Here is a 16,351-nt window from a genome sequence, read left to right on the forward strand (position 1 = left end):
TCTGTCCCCGAGGGTCTCGAGGAGATGGATGGAAGGAAGGGGTCTGAGTCGGACAGAAAGGCTGGCGGAGGAACCCGGGGCCCAGAGGGCACCCAGGGCTGGGGGCTCAAGGCCGTAGAACCCTAGGCCAAGCGCAGGGGACTTGTCTAGCACCTGGCTCAGTGCCCAGGAGGCTGGTGGTTTCCACACACAGATGTCCCAAGAGTGGTGGCGGGTTGGGAGCCAGAGAAGAGAGGTGGCTTCCTCTCCAACCCCCACCCCATCTCGGGGCCCCTTCTCTCTCCCCGCAAACCACAACCATGGGCCCTTGCCTTCCTAGGGTGTCCAGGAGAAACAGCTGGCAGCCTGGGTGACCACAGACCTTAGGCTGAGCGGGCGGGCTGGAGGCATGGGGCCTGACCCTGCATCTCCCCCTTCTGGAGGGAGGAACGCCCCCTCCCCGTTCCCTGTGGGTGTGGGTGCGTGACACCCTGGGGGGAAGACCTTAACCTCAAAGATGGTTGAATTCGAAGAATTAAAGGAGGAGCCCGGGGTCAGAGAAGCGACCGCCCATTGACTCCGCCCGGACACACTTTCGGGGTCGTGTTCCCAGAAGACCTGCCCCCACCCCATCCTGGGAGGTGCTGGCCAGCCGGCGGAGCATAAAGTGGCCCCGGGCCCACAAGGCCGTCAGTGTGGAGGAGTCTCTCACAAGGGAAGCCTTGCTCTAGCTACCGGCAAACAGTATGTGGGCACAGGCCAGACTGAGCTCTCTATTCGGTACGTACTTCCTCCCCATGCCCCGTGCGCTTCAGGCAGGCGGCGGAGCCCGGGTGGGGGCAGAGCTGGGAAGCCGCAGGCAGCCCCAGACTCAGAGACGTGGCTCTCTGAGGGCAAGAGCTGCCCAGGAGGGATCTCCGGAGGAGCGGATGAATGGGACTGAGGGATCCCCTGAGAGAGAAGCATCAGCTGGAGGCCCCAAGAGGTCCCCTGGGAGGGCTTAGGGGGCAGAGGGGCAGGGGGAAAGGAAGGGGCTCTCTTCAGGTCAGGTCCAAGTGCATGGGGCTAGGCCAGGAACAGGACCCTGGGCTCAGGAATCCTCTCCAGCTGGCTCTAGAACCCTCTCCAGCTGGCTCTGGACCCTCTGGATTGGGGTGGAAGCGGGCACTGGGCACTCCTGGCTCAGCTTGTGGCTCTTGGGAAGCGCCCGCTATAACAAGACACACTTAGCTGCCCACAGACTTAATCACACCCACAGCCCAGCCCCACAACCCCGTCACAGGGGCAGTGCTCTCTTCTAAGGGTTCTAGGTCTTACACATTCTTTGCTCCCCAACTCGTATCACACACCATCTCATTTAATTCTCACGCTCCTTAATCTAGGGCCTGTGATTTCCTGGGGTGGGGGGGGGGAGCGGAGAAAGGCACAATTTGCTCAGGGTCGCACAGGCTTCCCCATGGCGAGTCCGCAGCCGGATGCCCAGGAACCCCTGCCCAGAAACCACCGGGGCTGCCCCAGGCAGGGTCCCATCTCACCGGCAGACTCTAGGGCACATCCCCGAGTGCGGGAAAGGCCCGCAGGGAGCCGCTAGATCTCCCCTGCTCTTTGAAAAGGCTCCTGCCCAGCCCCAAGTCTCCCCCCGGGAAGTTTGCCCGTGGAGGACAGGGCAGGTCTGCACACACCGTCCGCTCAGACTTACGTGCATGCCCGCGGTCTGGCCCCATCGTTGTAGTAGATGCCCAGGGATGGGCGGGGGTGGCAGGAGAGGCATTGGCCGGGCCTGGCCAATGGGTGCTCTCGGGAGGCCGGGCTCCCTGCAGCCCACCCCGCCACGGCGGGGACCTAGTGAGTTCTTAGGAAATGAAGAAGCAGCTGTCGCCACTTTCCTTTCGTTGCGAAACCAGTCCTTCCGACCATGTGGTTGCCCGGTGCTTGGCACCCAGGCCAGGAGCAGGGCCCGCTCCCCTCCCCCTCCTGCTCCAGCCTCTCCTGAGGGGGCCAGACCCGTGGGTGGGCCGGTGGGAGGCAGGGGTTAAATTGGGGAAGCTCAGAAGCCGGGTTGTCTGCTTCAGAGAAGGAAACCGAGGCATAGAGAGCACAGGGAGCTAGAAAGCAAAAAAACAGATACTTGACCCGGGCCTTCTGGCACCAGTCTACTGGACACTGCTGAAAGCAACCTCGGAGGTCAGCAGGTCCTTGCTTCTCATTTTACAGATGAGGAAACTGAGGCACAGAGGGATTGGGTGGCGAGGCAGGATTTGAATCCAGGTCCTCTTAAGCCCTAGTTCAGTACTGTAGGAGTAGATTGTGCTTCCTTTGGGCTGATCCCACCAGCAACTAGACTGTCAAGCCCATGGCCATCCCTCCCAGACCGTCCTCCCTCCAAGAGTACCTGGCAGATGCCGCCTCTCTCCTGATCCCTGAGAAAGGGACTGCCAAGTGGAGGTCACGGGGATAGGAAGAAGGCAAGGCAGAAATGGATGCTTCCCTTCCCTACTGAAGAGAGGGCTGAGAGCCCTGTCTTGGGGCCCAGGGACCTGAGTGAGAATCCTGCCTGCACAGGCTCCCAGGATCCCAGGTGGGAAAGGCTCAGTCCGGTCCTTTGGAAGTCACGCAGTTAGGAGGCGGCAAAGTTGAGTTTTAACCCTAGCTCGATGGCGGGTACATACGCAAGTAATTTCCTTTCTCTGGGCCTCAGTTTCTCCCACCTGAAAATGAATTTCCTTCCAGCACCAACTTATTTCCATTCAGTAACTGGGATCTTTCCATTCCAGGACCAAGTCGGTCCTTCGGGTCCCCGTCTCTCCCCAACCATGACATCTCTGCTCTCTCCCGCTCCAGGCTTGATCTGTAGTCTCTTATGGCTGTATCCAGTGGTTACCACCTCCTGCCCCAACTATGAGAAGACTCTGAGCCAAGTGAAGAGCACGCCAGAGACAGAATGGCTGCAGACATTCGTAAGTCCGACTCCACCCCCAAACCCAGAGGCCCTTCCTCCTTTTGGTCTATGAAGGCTTCCCTGCTGGGCTGCCTTACGCTCACCCAGAGGTAGGGGGCAGAACACTGGCCCTGCCTGGAATGAGCAAGCCGCTGGATCTACCATGACCTAACTTCCTCATCTGTAAAATGGGATCATAAATGGGGCTCGATGCCTCCCAAAGCCGTGCGAATCCCATGATGCTTATGTCCGTGTAACATGCATCCGCAGGCACATATGTTGCTTATTTAAATATTAGCTATGATGATGACGGGTGATCTTGATTCCCGTAGACACAGCTCCTGATCAAAGCAAGGAATAAGAGGCACCACAAATTTATAGATGAAAAGCAACATAGAGACCCAGTCCTTCATCTTTTTCTTGTTGTTGTCCGACTTCATGACCCTATTTGGGGTTTTCTAGACTGAAATCTGGGAGGGTTTTTGCCGTTGCTTTCTCTAGCTCATTTTACAGATGAGGAAACTGAGGCACACAGGGTGAAGGGACTTGCCCAGCCTTCCACAGCTTGGACTCAGGAGGATGAGTCTTTGACTCCAGACCCGGTGGTCTGTTCACTTTGGTGCCCCCCAGCTGCCCCAGCCCCTTCATTTTACAGATAAGGAGACTGAGGTCTATAAGGATATGTTGTTATACTCCCCCAAACCCTTCTTGGGCCTTTTTTCTGTCCCATCTCTTCCATAAGGTCATTTTTTTTGATGCCCTCAAGTCCTATTCTCACCTACTAAAAATGGGGCTCATTGAATAAAGCTCTAGAAGAAGGAGTGGTCAAGGGGGGAAGGGAGAGCCAGCGGGTGGCAGAGTCACGAAAAAGCAGAAGAGAGAGTTGGAGAATGGAGGGTGACTGGCAGACCCAAAGGCGGCCCGCGGAGGGGTCACGGAGGATGAGGAGAGAAGAGGACCTTGGATTGGGCAATTAGGAAAGTGGTGCTGTCAGGGAAACGATGAGGTCAGAAGCCAGTCTCGGCGGGTTTGGAAAAACTTCCTAACAATCAGTTCAGTGACTTCTGCCTTGAGAGGTGGGGAGTTCCTGTAGCTGCAGGGATTTAAACAGAGGCCGGATGATGTCCCACGTGGGATTCAGTGACTCGATGCAGTCTGCAGAATTCCTCCTCTTTGCTCGGCCTCAGTTTCCCTATCTGTCAAATGAAGAAAATGGACTGAATGTTCTCCAAGGTCCCCTCGAGCTCTAATGCTACCAGATTTATGGTGTGACAACATTGTCCTTGTCTGTCACCATCATAGATAATTTATGGGGTGTCTTAGGGTTTGGAAAGGCTCACGATCTCATTTGATTCTCAGAAGGATTCTGGGAAGTAGGTCCCATTATTATTCCCATTTTACAGATGAGCAAACTGAGACCGAGGGGAGGAACATTATCTGTCGAGTTGTACAGTTAAGGGAATGTGTGAGGCAGGGCGCTTCCCAGCCACTAACTATGGATGTTCCCCAAGGCTCTACCTTGAGCGCTCTTCTCTTCTCCACTTACTATCAAGCCGAGATCTGCCGCTTTCTTACCCACGTTCCTCCCTCCTGGACCAAGCAGAACAAAGTCAATCCTGCTCCCAACAATGACCCTTCTGCCTCTCTTGGCTCTCAGCTCTTATGGAAGCTTTTCTTCTCTAGCCTAAATATTCCCACTTCCTCCAGCTCATCCTTCTGCATAAGGACATCATCCGGCTTCCCGAGTCAGAATTCCCATCTTTAATGCTTATTCCTGTCTCTTCATCTCCCGGAGCCATGGTCCCTTCCCAAACCAGATCTCCAATTCCATAAAATCATTGCATTTTTTTTTTGATGTGGGGGCTCTCATTCATAAAATGGAGGGATAGGGAAATCTGGACTCTGGGCTCTTCCCAAGTCTAAATTGATCAACCTATTGCCCCAAGAGCTTTGGGAAGAGCTTCCTCTGGAGAGCCAAGGTGTCCGGCTCCAGGAAGTTTGGCTGCTGAAGTGGATGCCCCTTAATTAGCTGTGAGAACAGGGCTGCCTGAGGAGCTAGGAAGCTCCCTGTCAGTGGAAGGCTTCAGGAAAAGCCCGAGAAGTGTTGGAGAAGGAATTCTGGGGCGGTTACTGGTTAAATTTGACATTCTGTGATGGGGGACCTCAGTTTACTCCTCTGTCACGTGAGGGAATTTGGCCTAGGTGCTCCCTCAAATCCCTCTTGGATCTCTAGGACTAAACACCCATCATTTGGGGAGCTTCCACTCTAGCTTGGACAGAGTTGGGGTCTTGCTTCTAGAAATCCCCAACCCCCATCTCTTTCCTCCGCAGATGAGTCAACAAGGCCTAGAAGCGTCCAATCTCATGGAGACGTGTAAAATGACCGAGTACGTCCCCACGGTGGAGGACCTTAAGAACCTATCTCAAGTCGCTTTCCTGCAGAATGTGAGTCAGAACCTGCACCCTGTTGTACAGAAACTCAAGGCACTCAATGACTTGGTCACCCAGAGAATGGCTTTGTCCATTCAAGGTCTCGATAACAACATCTGCTGTCTGCTTCAGAACCTGCCCACTGGCCCCGCTGCCTGCCCTCAGTCCAGAAGCAAAGGGACTCTGCCTGCTCAGACCTCTCTGACCTTCTTACAGAAGCTAGAAGGATGTAGAACCATATACTGGTACCAGACCTTCAGGAAGACTGTGAAAAAAGTGCTAGAGTCTTGGGACGTGACCCCTGAGCAGAGAAATAGGAACAGCCGCTCCCTTCTCAGAGTCCTCATCAGGGCAGACTGATTCAAGCGGGCCAGGTGCTACATTAGCCTCCAGGAAATGGGTCCCAGGGGGCTCTGCCTGAAGAGGGAGGGCGCCGGAGGTGGCCTCTCGTCCGCCTTCCTGCTGGTTCCCACTCTGGTCTCAGAAATGTTGCACTTTAATGGGAGGAGGGGGTTCCCGACATCTCCCCATCTAGTGATGGATGGAGGGCTATCATTGGGCTGACTTCACCCTCCCCCCAGCCTTTTCTCTTCTTCGAGGGCTGCCCGTTCAGGTCATGGGGCGGCCGGAGCTCAATGCCCCATGACACCTCATGAATCAGAAGCCGACTTTCCATTGATTCAGGGGTCTGATGACAAGGCTTGACTCAGGGCCCGGTGCGTGACCCGTTCCCCCCCTACCCCCTTAGCCTCCCTTAGGGGGGCCCTTAGCTCAGTTCTTTCTGCTCTGACTTCACCCTCCCCACCTCTCCCCCCGGCCTGGAAGATCTTCCTTTGTCAAGGGCCGGAGTGGTTGGTTTGGGCATGGGGAGAAGTCAGGACACTATATGGCCAGTAGGGGACTCATGTTAAGGGCCAATCTCCCCTCTTGGCACTCTCTTACCTCCCCTAAAACTAGAGATGACTCCAGGGCAAGAAAGGTGTCACCTCCCCCTGGAGACATGGGCCAACTTTATTTTTGCCAACTGTCTGCCCCCTACAATGACTCCCTGAGATAGAAACTTTGTCACTCAGGGAGAAAGCGCTGCTGGACAGCAAATGTCCCCCAGGGATGATCCCTCAAATCCCTCCCAGAGTCTCAGACCTCCCGTCCCTGCCTGAGGGCACAGAGAATAATTTATCAAGCTTCTATTTATATTTATTTATTAGATATGTATTTAACAATATAATATTGAGATCTGATATATTTAAAATTCAGCTATTTTTCTAAAGCTACTGTGTGTGTCTGCCTGTTGTCACATGGGAAGGAAAGGGATTGTGGGTAAAGAGCTCATGGTATCACGGCTGCCGGGTCTGAATGGGCTCCTGGGGGGGGGGGGCTGGGGTGCCAGGCTTTGCTGACTGGGAGGGGGAACACAGGAGCACAGACTTACTCACAGAAATGGCCTCCGAGTTCCTTGACGCCATACATTGTAAAATCACTCCGTAGGGAGAGCTTGTATCTGGGATATCTGAGTGAGTGTGTGTGTGTGTGTGTGTGTGTGTGTGTGTGTGTGTGTGTGTGTGTGTAACAAGTCTAGTCTAGTCGGGGGATCTTATCTCATGCTGTCACTCCAGCCCTCATTAGTTGAATTTTCTCCCCTGTTGACCACCAGGGAAGCTAGTTGTTCATTTGTGTCCAACCCTCTTTGACCCCATTTGGGGTTTCCCTGGTAGATAGTAGAATGGTCTGCCATCTCTTTCTCCAGCCCATTTTACAGATGGGGAAACTGAGACAAACAAGGTGAAGTGGCTTGCCCAGGATCACAGAGCTAGTATCTGAGTCTGGGTTTCAATGCAGGACTTCCTGATTCCAGGCTCAGGAACTCCATCCGCTGTGCCATCTAGCTGCCCCAAGAGACTAGCACTCCAGTTTGGTTTGACACGAAAAGTTATTATGGAGTTATACAAGAGCAAATAACCAAACCTCCCCCCTCCCCAGTTCCATGCACGTCCATTTTTCCCACACTGCCTCAGACTGTGGGCTCCTGGCTTCCCCAGAGCACTGGTCCCCCCAGGCTCACATCCCAGTCCAGCCTGATTGCTGGATGATGCTCCCCTACTGCTGTCCTGGGTTCCCGAGGAGCCTCTCAGTCCTTGATGGCTACAAAACTCAGGAGCAACCGTGCAGGATTAATGGCTGTTGGCTATTACATGGGTAATTTATCGACCGCATTTATTATGCACCTACTACATGCCAGGAACTGTGCTAAATATAAATGGAAGCAGAAAGACAGTCCTAGCTCCCGAGGCCCTTTCATGCTGATGCTTCCTAGAAGGAAGCTGAAGGAGAGGATGGGGTAGGGAAGGAAGGGTTCAGGGAATGATGAAGAAGGCTGAGAGAAGCCTGGTGAGGGCCTCAGAGGAGGCTGCTGGCAGGAGCGGTCTGGTCCGAGAGACCCAGAAAGGCCCTCAAGAGCCAGCTAAATCAACCTCTTCATTACATCAAGGATGGAGGCTGATCCCAAGAGGAGAGTGACGTGCCTAAGTCATATAGCAAAGCTCCTTTGGCTCTGACATTTGGGATGGGAATGAGCCACACCCCCACCTCCTCCTGGTGAGCAGAGCTCCTGGTTGGCCAGAGAAATGTTTGGGTGGAAGTGTCACTAGCTCAAGGCCAATGGAGCTTTGCCTCAGGGTGCTAACATAGAGTGGGGGCTGGTAGAAGGTACCACTTCCCCAAGAGCCCTCCAGCCTTCTTCACTTACTGAAGGCTATCTAGGGCCGTTCTGCCATGAAGAAGATGAGACTCCTGAGAAGAGGCTGATGGGGAAGCTTCTTAGAAAGGGAAGTTCATTCAACTTGACGGTGACTACCCCAATTCCAAATAACTGGCTCTCAGATGCTCAGGGCTGGAAGGGGTCTCTGAGGCCAGGGGGTGTCAAATGTGGACTGTGTAAGGGTTTTTTCTAAGCTACATGCGAGGGACACCGCTGCTAGAAGCTGGGCAGACAGAGCCAGAATGGCTTCTGGGAGCTTACTCCTTCTGTTGATAAGTGGGCATCCAGGCTCCCAGAGAAGATGTCTGACAAGGGCGAATCCATATTCACTCCATTCTTACTTTTGGTTGACTCCATTTATTAGGAAGGCAGCTAAGTGACTCAGTGGATAGAGCTGAGACTGGATTTCAACACAGGACTTCTTGATTCCAGATCCTAGAACTCTATCCGCTGTGCCATCTAGCAGCCCAAAGAGACTCGTGCTCCAGTTATATTTGACATGAAAAGTGATGATGGAGTTATATAAAGAACAAAATAAGTTAGTGAGTCAGGAAGACTCATTCAAATCCAGCCTCAGACACATACTGACTGTGTGACTCTGGACAAGTCACTTAACCTCATTTGCCTCAGTTTCCTCACTTGTAGAACGAACTGGAGAAAGAAGTGGCCAACCACTCTAGCCTCTTTGCCAAGAAAACACCCAGTGAAATCATGCAAACTCAAGTGTGACTGAAAAAAAAACCACTTAGGAGACCGAAAAGCGAATTGTTAGGAAATTATTCCTTTCATCAAGCCTAAACTGCCCCCATTGCTCCTGGTTGTGTCCCCGGGGGCCAAGCAACAAAGTCCCATCCCTCTTCCCCATGACAGGAGTCTTCTTGCCTCCAGGCTAAATATTCCCACAACTTCCAACTCTTTTCTCATATTGGCTTGGACTCAACTTCTTCCTGAAGAACTTCCAAGACGAGACTCGAGAATTCTAATAGTTAGAAAAATGTTCCTAAGTCTCCGTGTCACAACCCCTCCTCCCTCCCCCTCACTGCCCCTGGTTTTGCCCTCTGGGGCCAAGTTGTTCTTCTTCCTTCATTTTCGAAGAGGACCAATGACATCATGGGTGATATCTTGACTTGCGTGTGAATTGGATCGGAGCGAGGCAGGATTGTGCAAACTTGTCAGTTTCACTCTCACTCCCAAGTGGACCAAAGCTCTTCCCTGGTCCCCTGAGCAGCCCTCTAGGAAGATGAGACCGGCCTCTGTGTCTGTTCTGGAGTCTCCTTCAAGCTAAACATTCGGAGTTCCTACAACTCTTTCTGCCACAGTCTAGACCTTCACCATCTTGGTTGCCTCTGGATGCTCTCCCACTTGGCCCTGATGGATCTCAGCTGCGGTCTCCTCCGGACTGCAACGACGCTTTTGACGGGGTCCAGAAAGGCCGAGTCACTAGCGTCACCTCTCACCTCCTCATTCCTGGCTCCCGATCCCAGAGCCCAAGGTTCTAGCTCCATGTCTCCCTCGAGCTGAGTCATAACGAGTGTACAACTTTTGTACGGACTACTGTCTCATCTCCATCTGCCCCATCCTGTGCTTGTGCAAGAGACTGATTTTTTACACTTCCTAAGAAGAAGACAGTCATCCTCACTGCATTTCATCACCCCAGACTTGGCCCATTGTTTCAGCCTGCCGAGATCTTTTTTAGAGTTTGATTGTCATCGAGGGCGTCTGCAATCCCTCCGGTCTTTGCATCATCTGAAAACTAAGCAGTGAAGGCGACTGTCTCTTCGTCCAAGTCACTGAGAAAAAGGATGCTGATCACGGGGCCTGTGGCACCCCACTAGGGACCACTTCCTCTAGGTGGGAGATCATCATTATTTACACCTCAGCTCCCTCCTCTTTGGCAGATGTAAAATAACAATTATGAAAATCACCTCATTTTGTAGATGAGGTACAAGGGCCAAAGAGAGGGGGTAGCCTAGGTAATAAGTGGCAGGACCAGCACGTTGGAGAGAAGCAGAGTTTCCCCAGACTCCAGAGGTCAGTTTGACTTGGAACAGCCCAACTGTGCCGGCGTCCAGAGAGCATCCTTCCCCTTCTCTCCAAAGATATTGTAAGAACATTCTTCCTTCCTTCTTCCTAAGTCTTCCTGTCGAAATCAAGATGAATCACATCCTGTTTAGAAAACTCAATAATCAATTGAATCTAAAACATGTTTATTGGGCACCTACTATATTATTCTTCAGCCATTTCAACCATATCTGACTCTCCATGACCCCTTTTGGGGTTTTCTTGGCAAAGGCACTAGAATGGTTTGCCATTTCCTTCTCCGGCTCATTTTCAAATGAGGAAACCGAGGCAGAGTGAAGTAACTTCCCCAGGCTCCTATGAGTAATAAGTGTCTGAGGTCACATCTGAAATCAGACTGCAGACCACTATATCCACTATAGCACCCCCTAGCGGCCCCATTCTATGTAGAAGGCAACAAGTAACATACCAGGGCTACAGATAAAAATTGCAACAGTTTTCTTTGGAAAAAGAAACAGTATCTGGCATGACTTAGTGATTTCTGTCTCCTGAAGTTGTTTTAGGGGTCACCTAAAGCCCAGAAATGCTAGCTAGTATCACCATGCTCCAAGTCTTCCAAGATCAATGATATGAATAATCCAGTCCGGAATTCCATGATGCGGGAACATCCATCCAAGCGACTCTCCAGAGTTCCCAGAATCTACTGTGTTTTTTTGTTTTTGTTTTTGTTTTTGTGTTTTTTTTTGTCCTTTCAAACATCCTTAGGTCCCTTATCTGCAGGCCTGTGCCGGAAGAGCTGGAAGAAACTCACCGTTAAATTTTCTGGATGAGCATTTACACCTCAGAAATGGACAAACAGACGAGGGCTTGATTTATTATTTTGTGGATTTCTAGACTTAAGAAAGTGATGGTGAAAGTGGTAACATTTCGATTAAATGTGAAGGTTCGGGAAGCCATTTGTTAAACAATTACCAGCATATTCCTGTGGGGCTGTCCCTAGACTTCAGACTTCTTGAGGGGACTCTTCCAGGTTTATCTTTGTTCCTTGTCTCCAATTCAATGTCTTGCTGGTTGTGGGTACCTGACGGTATGATGTTGTTGCTGTTACTGTTCGGTCGTGTCCAACTCTTCATTATTCCATTTAAGGTTTTCTTGGCAAAGATCCTGGAATGGTTTGCTCTTCCCTTCTCCAAATCATTTTGCAGATGAGGAAACTGAGGCAGACAGTATCAAGTGATTTGCCCAGCTAGTGTCTGAAGCTGGATTTGAATTCCAGACTAGGAGATGGAATTCGCATCTGTCCTGTTTCCCAAAGACCACAGCCAGAGTATTTTTTTTTTTTTTTTTTTTTTTTTGCTGAGATAATTGGGGTTAAGTGACTTGCCCAGGGTCACATAGCCGGGAAATGTTAAGTGTCTGAGATCTGATTTGAACTCAGATCCTCCTGACTTCAGGGCTGGTGCTTTATCCATTGCGCCACCTAGCTGCCCCTTAGAGTACTTCTTAATAACATAACCCCAGGAGAAATTGTCATTTTCTATCCTGCAATTGTCATATAGCAGATCCTACAAAGAATAGTGAGTGGGGGGCATTTTCCAATTGCAGCCAAAGGAGGAACTCAGGACTGTACAGAGAAGTGATTACATGTGAGCTATGACTCAAGGAATCTGGGATGACTCCGTAATCTGGAAATCTCTTTGCCAGGATGCCTGAGATTCCACCATTAGAACTTTGCTCCTGTGACTTAAGCAATACCTTCTTCAAACCCCTCTTTTATCATGCAGTCAGACGAGTGGTATTGGAAGTCATAGGGGACTAGGGAGTGGGGACACGGCAAATAATAATAACTACATTTTTATGGTTCTTTAAGGTTTAAGAAGTACTTTATTTAATGCTCACAGTAATCCTGTGAGTAGATACTATTGCGGGTGAAGAGAAATACGTGGCCCAGGCCCTGTAAGATCAGTCAAGTAAGAGGGATGACAGGTACAGCCCCAATCCCAGCTGAGCATAAGATTCCCTGAGTGTGGGTGGGTGGGGAGTAGGACTCTGAAAGCCCTTAATGTCCACTGAAGGTCTCTGACAGGGTTTAGATCTGGCTGGGACATTACTGATCATGGCGTCCAGATTTGGGAGGGACCTTAGAGATGGTCCAGCTCAAGTCCCTGACACTACAGAGAAGGAAATCAAGAACATGGAAATAACACTGAGCTTGGAGACCTGCTCTTCCTTCCACTTACAAGCTGTGTGATCCTGGACAAGTCACTCTGCCTGCCTCAATTTCTTCTAGAGCATGAAGCTAGATGGCTTCCAGATCCTAAGTGACAAGATGATCTTGTCATGGCCCAGAATTCTGAATCAGCCCGCCCCCCACTCTGTTCCACTGTATTCTGACTTGCTCAGGGTCGGGCTGTCAATCAGTGGTAGACCCAGAGCTCCTGCCTCCCAGGTAAGGAGGGGGAAGGGAAGAGACAGGGATGTGGCTGATACCCAGGATGGAAAATCTCACCGGCCTGCCCCAGCCTTGTCTTTCTGCTTCCAACCCTAGCTCAATCATCTCTGCCGGCGTCTGTGGTGGAGGGGTTTTCTTGACTGAGACTTCGGGGAAGTCGTGGGTGGGAGGTTCAGGGTGGCACTTGGGGGGGAGGTGCTGGGCAGTGGTAGCTACCAAAAAGCATCACAGGCTGGGGAGGGAAGGAATCATTAACTTCTCAGACTGGAGGGGACCTAGAAGATCCTCTAGGAAATCCCTTGGAGAGCAAGCTCAAGTGGTCACCCAGCCCTCCAATGGTGGGGAACTCATTCCCTCCAGAGGCAGGCTATCCCATTTTGGATGGCTCTTCTTTCTGCCCTCTAGGATCATGGGGAACAACAAGGATCTCTTCCATATGATCTGGAAGTTCTCTTTCAGATTCTCCATGGTAGCTCATGAGTGTCCCCAAAATTTCCTCTTCTCCAAGTAAAACATCCTTAGTCCTTTTCAACCACTTTTTCCATAGCAAGGATTCGAGGCACTTCCTCATCCCAGCTGGCCCAACCCAGATATGCTTAAATTTATCAAAGTCTCTCTTAAAATGAGGCTTCCAGACCAGAACACCATTCTCCACATGGAGTCAGGTCAGGGTAGTAGATCAGAACCACCATAGTCCTAGACATAAGCCTGAGGTCACATTTACTCTTTTGGCCACTGTACTACACTACTGATGCATAGGGCGCTTTTCAAAGCTCCCAGATCTTTTTCAGAAAATTTGGCGTCTAATGAATCTTTCCCCATCTTGTATTCATTTCAATATTCTTTGAAAAACACTTTATTTTTTTTATTGTAGTTTTTTATTTACAAGATCTATGCATGAGTAATTTTTCAGCATTGACCCTTGCAAAACCTTCTGTTCCAACTTTTCCCCTCCTTCTCCCCCCCCTCCAGATAGCAGGTAGACCAATACATGTAAAAGGTTAAAGTATATGTTAACTACAGTATATGTATATATATCCATAGTTATTTTGCTGCACAAGAAGAATCAGACTTTGAAATAAGGTAAAATTAACCTGAGAAGGAAATCAAAAATGCAGGTGGACAAAAACAGAGGGAATGGAAATGCTATGTAGTGGTTCATACCATGAGGCTGATTTGTCAAAAACCTGTTTAAGACTTTGCATTTATTTGCATTAAATTTTATCTGATCAAATTCCGGCTAATGTTCTAGCCCATCAAGATCTTTGTGGATCTTGAGTGTCATCCAGCATGTTAGTTATCCCCCCCTAGTTTTGTGCTACCTGCAGATGAGATAATATGCCAGCTTTTTTTTTTTTTTTTTTTTCCAAAATCACTGATTAAAAAAAATGCCAAATGGTGCATGGCCAAACAGACTCCTGGGGCCCTTCTATGGAGACCTTGTTCCAAGTTAACAATAATGACCATTATTTCGGTCTAGCCATTAGACCTATTCTGAAACTACCTAATTGTACTATTAGCTATTCTAGTCTATATATCTTTTATCTTTTCCATAAGAACACTAGAGACTAATGTTTTGCTAAACATTTACTCTCTCTTTCTCCTCCTCTTCCTTCTCCTCCTCCTCTTCCTTTTCCTCCTCCTCTCCTTCCTCCTCCTTCTCTTTCTCCTTCTCCTCTTCTTCCTTTTCCTCCTTCTCCTTCTTCTCTCCCTTCCCCTTCCCCTTCTTTTGGATGCTCTCTCTCTCTTTCCTCCTCCTCCTCCTTCCTTCTCTTCCTCTTCCTATTCCTCTTCCTCTCCTTCTCCCCCTCCTCTTTTCCTTCTCCTCCTCTTTTTCCTCCTCCTCCTTCTCTTCTTCCTACTCTTCCTCCTTCTCTTCCCCTTCTCTTTCTTCTCCTCCTCCTTCTCTTCCCTCTTCTCTTTCTCCTCCTCCTTCTCTTCCTCCACCTCCTGCTTCTCCTTCTCTTCCTCCTTTTTTCCTCCTTCCCTTTCTCCTCTTCTCCTCCTCCTCCTCTTCTTCCTCCTCCCTTCTTCTCCCTCCTCCTCTTCCTTCACCTCCTCTTTCTCTTCCTTCTCCTTATTTTCTTCCTCCTCCTCCTCTTTCTCTTTCTCCTTCTTTTTCTTCCCCTCCCTCTCCCTCTACTCTTCATATTTACATTGGACAGGTACCATTGAATAGTGGATAAAGTTGTAGATTTGGAGTCAAGAAGAGTTGAGTTTAAATTTCATTTCTGATATTTTCTAACTATGTGAAGTTAAGCGTCTTAATCCCTCTGTGCCTTAGTTTCCATGAGCTCCTTGAGAATAGGAACTATGTTTGGCCCTTTGTTTCCCTGGAGTTTAGCACAGTTCCTGGCACATATTAGATGCTTAGTAAATAGTTATTGATGACCAAGTACAGTAAGCACTTAATGAATGCTTGTTTGGCAGGTTTGATTCTAATTATAAAACGAGGTGACTGGACTCAAGGGTATCTAGGGATAATTTCTGCTCTAGCCCCAAGATCCTTATGGAGCTAGATCTACAGCATTCACTCCATGTACCCGTGTTGTCGTGGAAAGACTGGTGAATAGAGCGCTGGACTAAATCAGGGAGCACTGAATTGAAATCCCGGCTCAGCTACTTCCTAGCGCTGGGTCCCACTTCATTTTCCTCATCTGTAACATAAAAGCGTTGGACTAAGTCCCCTTTAAGTTCCCTTCTAGCTAGAGAGCTAGGATTCCTTGTGGAAACGTGTCCAAGAAAGGATGAGCCAGGTGGGCCCAATCTGTTCTGGAGAAAGTGACATTAGTTCTTTGAGAATGTTATTTCTGTTTCTGGACATCTACTAACCATCCCTCTGATATCATCTTCTAGCATTTTGCCAGAAATTCAAGTCAAGTCTCTGGAAGACAGTTTATAGACACCGCTCCCTTCCCTTTTTAAAATTGGAGTGATAAGGGCAGCTAAATGGCACAGTGGATAGAGCACCAACCCTGAAGTCAGGAGGACCCGAGTTCAAATCTGAACTCAGACTTTCTGGCTGTGTGACCTTGGGCAAGTCACTTAACCCCAATTGCCTCAGCAAAAAAAAAAAAATAAAAAAAAAATGAGGTGCTATTTGCCCTTCTCCAGTCCTGAGACGCCTTGTTCCCATTCACCGTGATCAGCAAACACATTTGCCAATTCTTCCAGTATTCTGGATAGCATAGCTCATTTGGAACATTTGTTGGGTTTTGTGGTGGTGGTTGTTGCTCTTTCACTCCACACCCCTTCCCCCAAGCTTGTCCGATAGAAATCTCCATCTAGCTGGCCCCCCAACTTCTTCCAATCTAAATAATATGGGACAGCTCAGGTGACTTGGGAAAAAGAAGGCTACTTTTATGGTCACATTACATGTCCGGGTCACTTCCAATGGAGTGGAAGGGCAGAGAGGAGGCCATTTTAAGGCCTTTCGGGCAGTGAGTGCTCACAATTTTGGGATGAAAGAATGGGAATTCTTGCCTCTGCTTCCTTCTCTGTGTGCTCTGGGTCCCACATACAGCAAGTGCTTAATAGATGCTTGTTGAGTGATTGATCTGTCTGAAGATCAGGATGAATTCTAATGCAGCCCGGCCTTCAGGTTGTCCCCTTTTCCTTCCCAGCACTACCTCCCAGGCTTTGCCCTTGCACGTCTCATGTCCAAGACTGACTAGTAAAGCCTTGTGGAGATAGCCTAGGTTTTCGAGCTGTTTCCCAGACCTGTCAGATTTCCAGACCTGTTTGGGTCTGGGAACGGCCTTCTGGGAGGTGGCTG

At 49.8% G+C, this 16,351-nt stretch overlaps 1 protein-coding gene across 1 annotated transcript; it reads left to right on the plus strand.

Moving 5' to 3' along the window:
- The first annotated feature begins 404 nt into the window (after positions 1-404).
- On the plus strand, positions 405-6,588 carry LOC141557873 (uncharacterized). The gene is made up of 3 exons (XM_074294217.1): positions 405-759; positions 2,821-2,936; positions 5,249-6,588. The coding sequence occupies exons 1-3, from the start codon at positions 726-728 to the stop codon at positions 5,705-5,707; spliced, it is 609 nt and encodes a 202-aa protein (XP_074150318.1). The 5' UTR covers positions 405-725; the 3' UTR covers positions 5,708-6,588.
- Positions 6,589-16,351: the final 9,763 nt, after the last annotated feature.

The sequence above is a fragment of the Sminthopsis crassicaudata genome, chromosome 1, assembly GCF_048593235.1.
Source record: "Sminthopsis crassicaudata isolate SCR6 chromosome 1, ASM4859323v1, whole genome shotgun sequence".
Taxonomy (NCBI): domain Eukaryota; kingdom Metazoa; phylum Chordata; class Mammalia; order Dasyuromorphia; family Dasyuridae; genus Sminthopsis; species Sminthopsis crassicaudata.

Coding starts and splice junctions, on each gene's coding strand:
- LOC141557873 (XM_074294217.1), top strand. CDS start 726: ATGTGGGCACAGGCCAGACTGAGCTCTCTATTCG. Junction 760..2,820: donor CAGACTGAGCTCTCTATTCG/GTACGTACTTCC, acceptor CTCCCGCTCCAG/GCTTGATCTGTAGTCTCTTA. Junction 2,937..5,248: donor CAGAATGGCTGCAGACATTC/GTAAGTCCGACT, acceptor TTTCCTCCGCAG/ATGAGTCAACAAGGCCTAGA.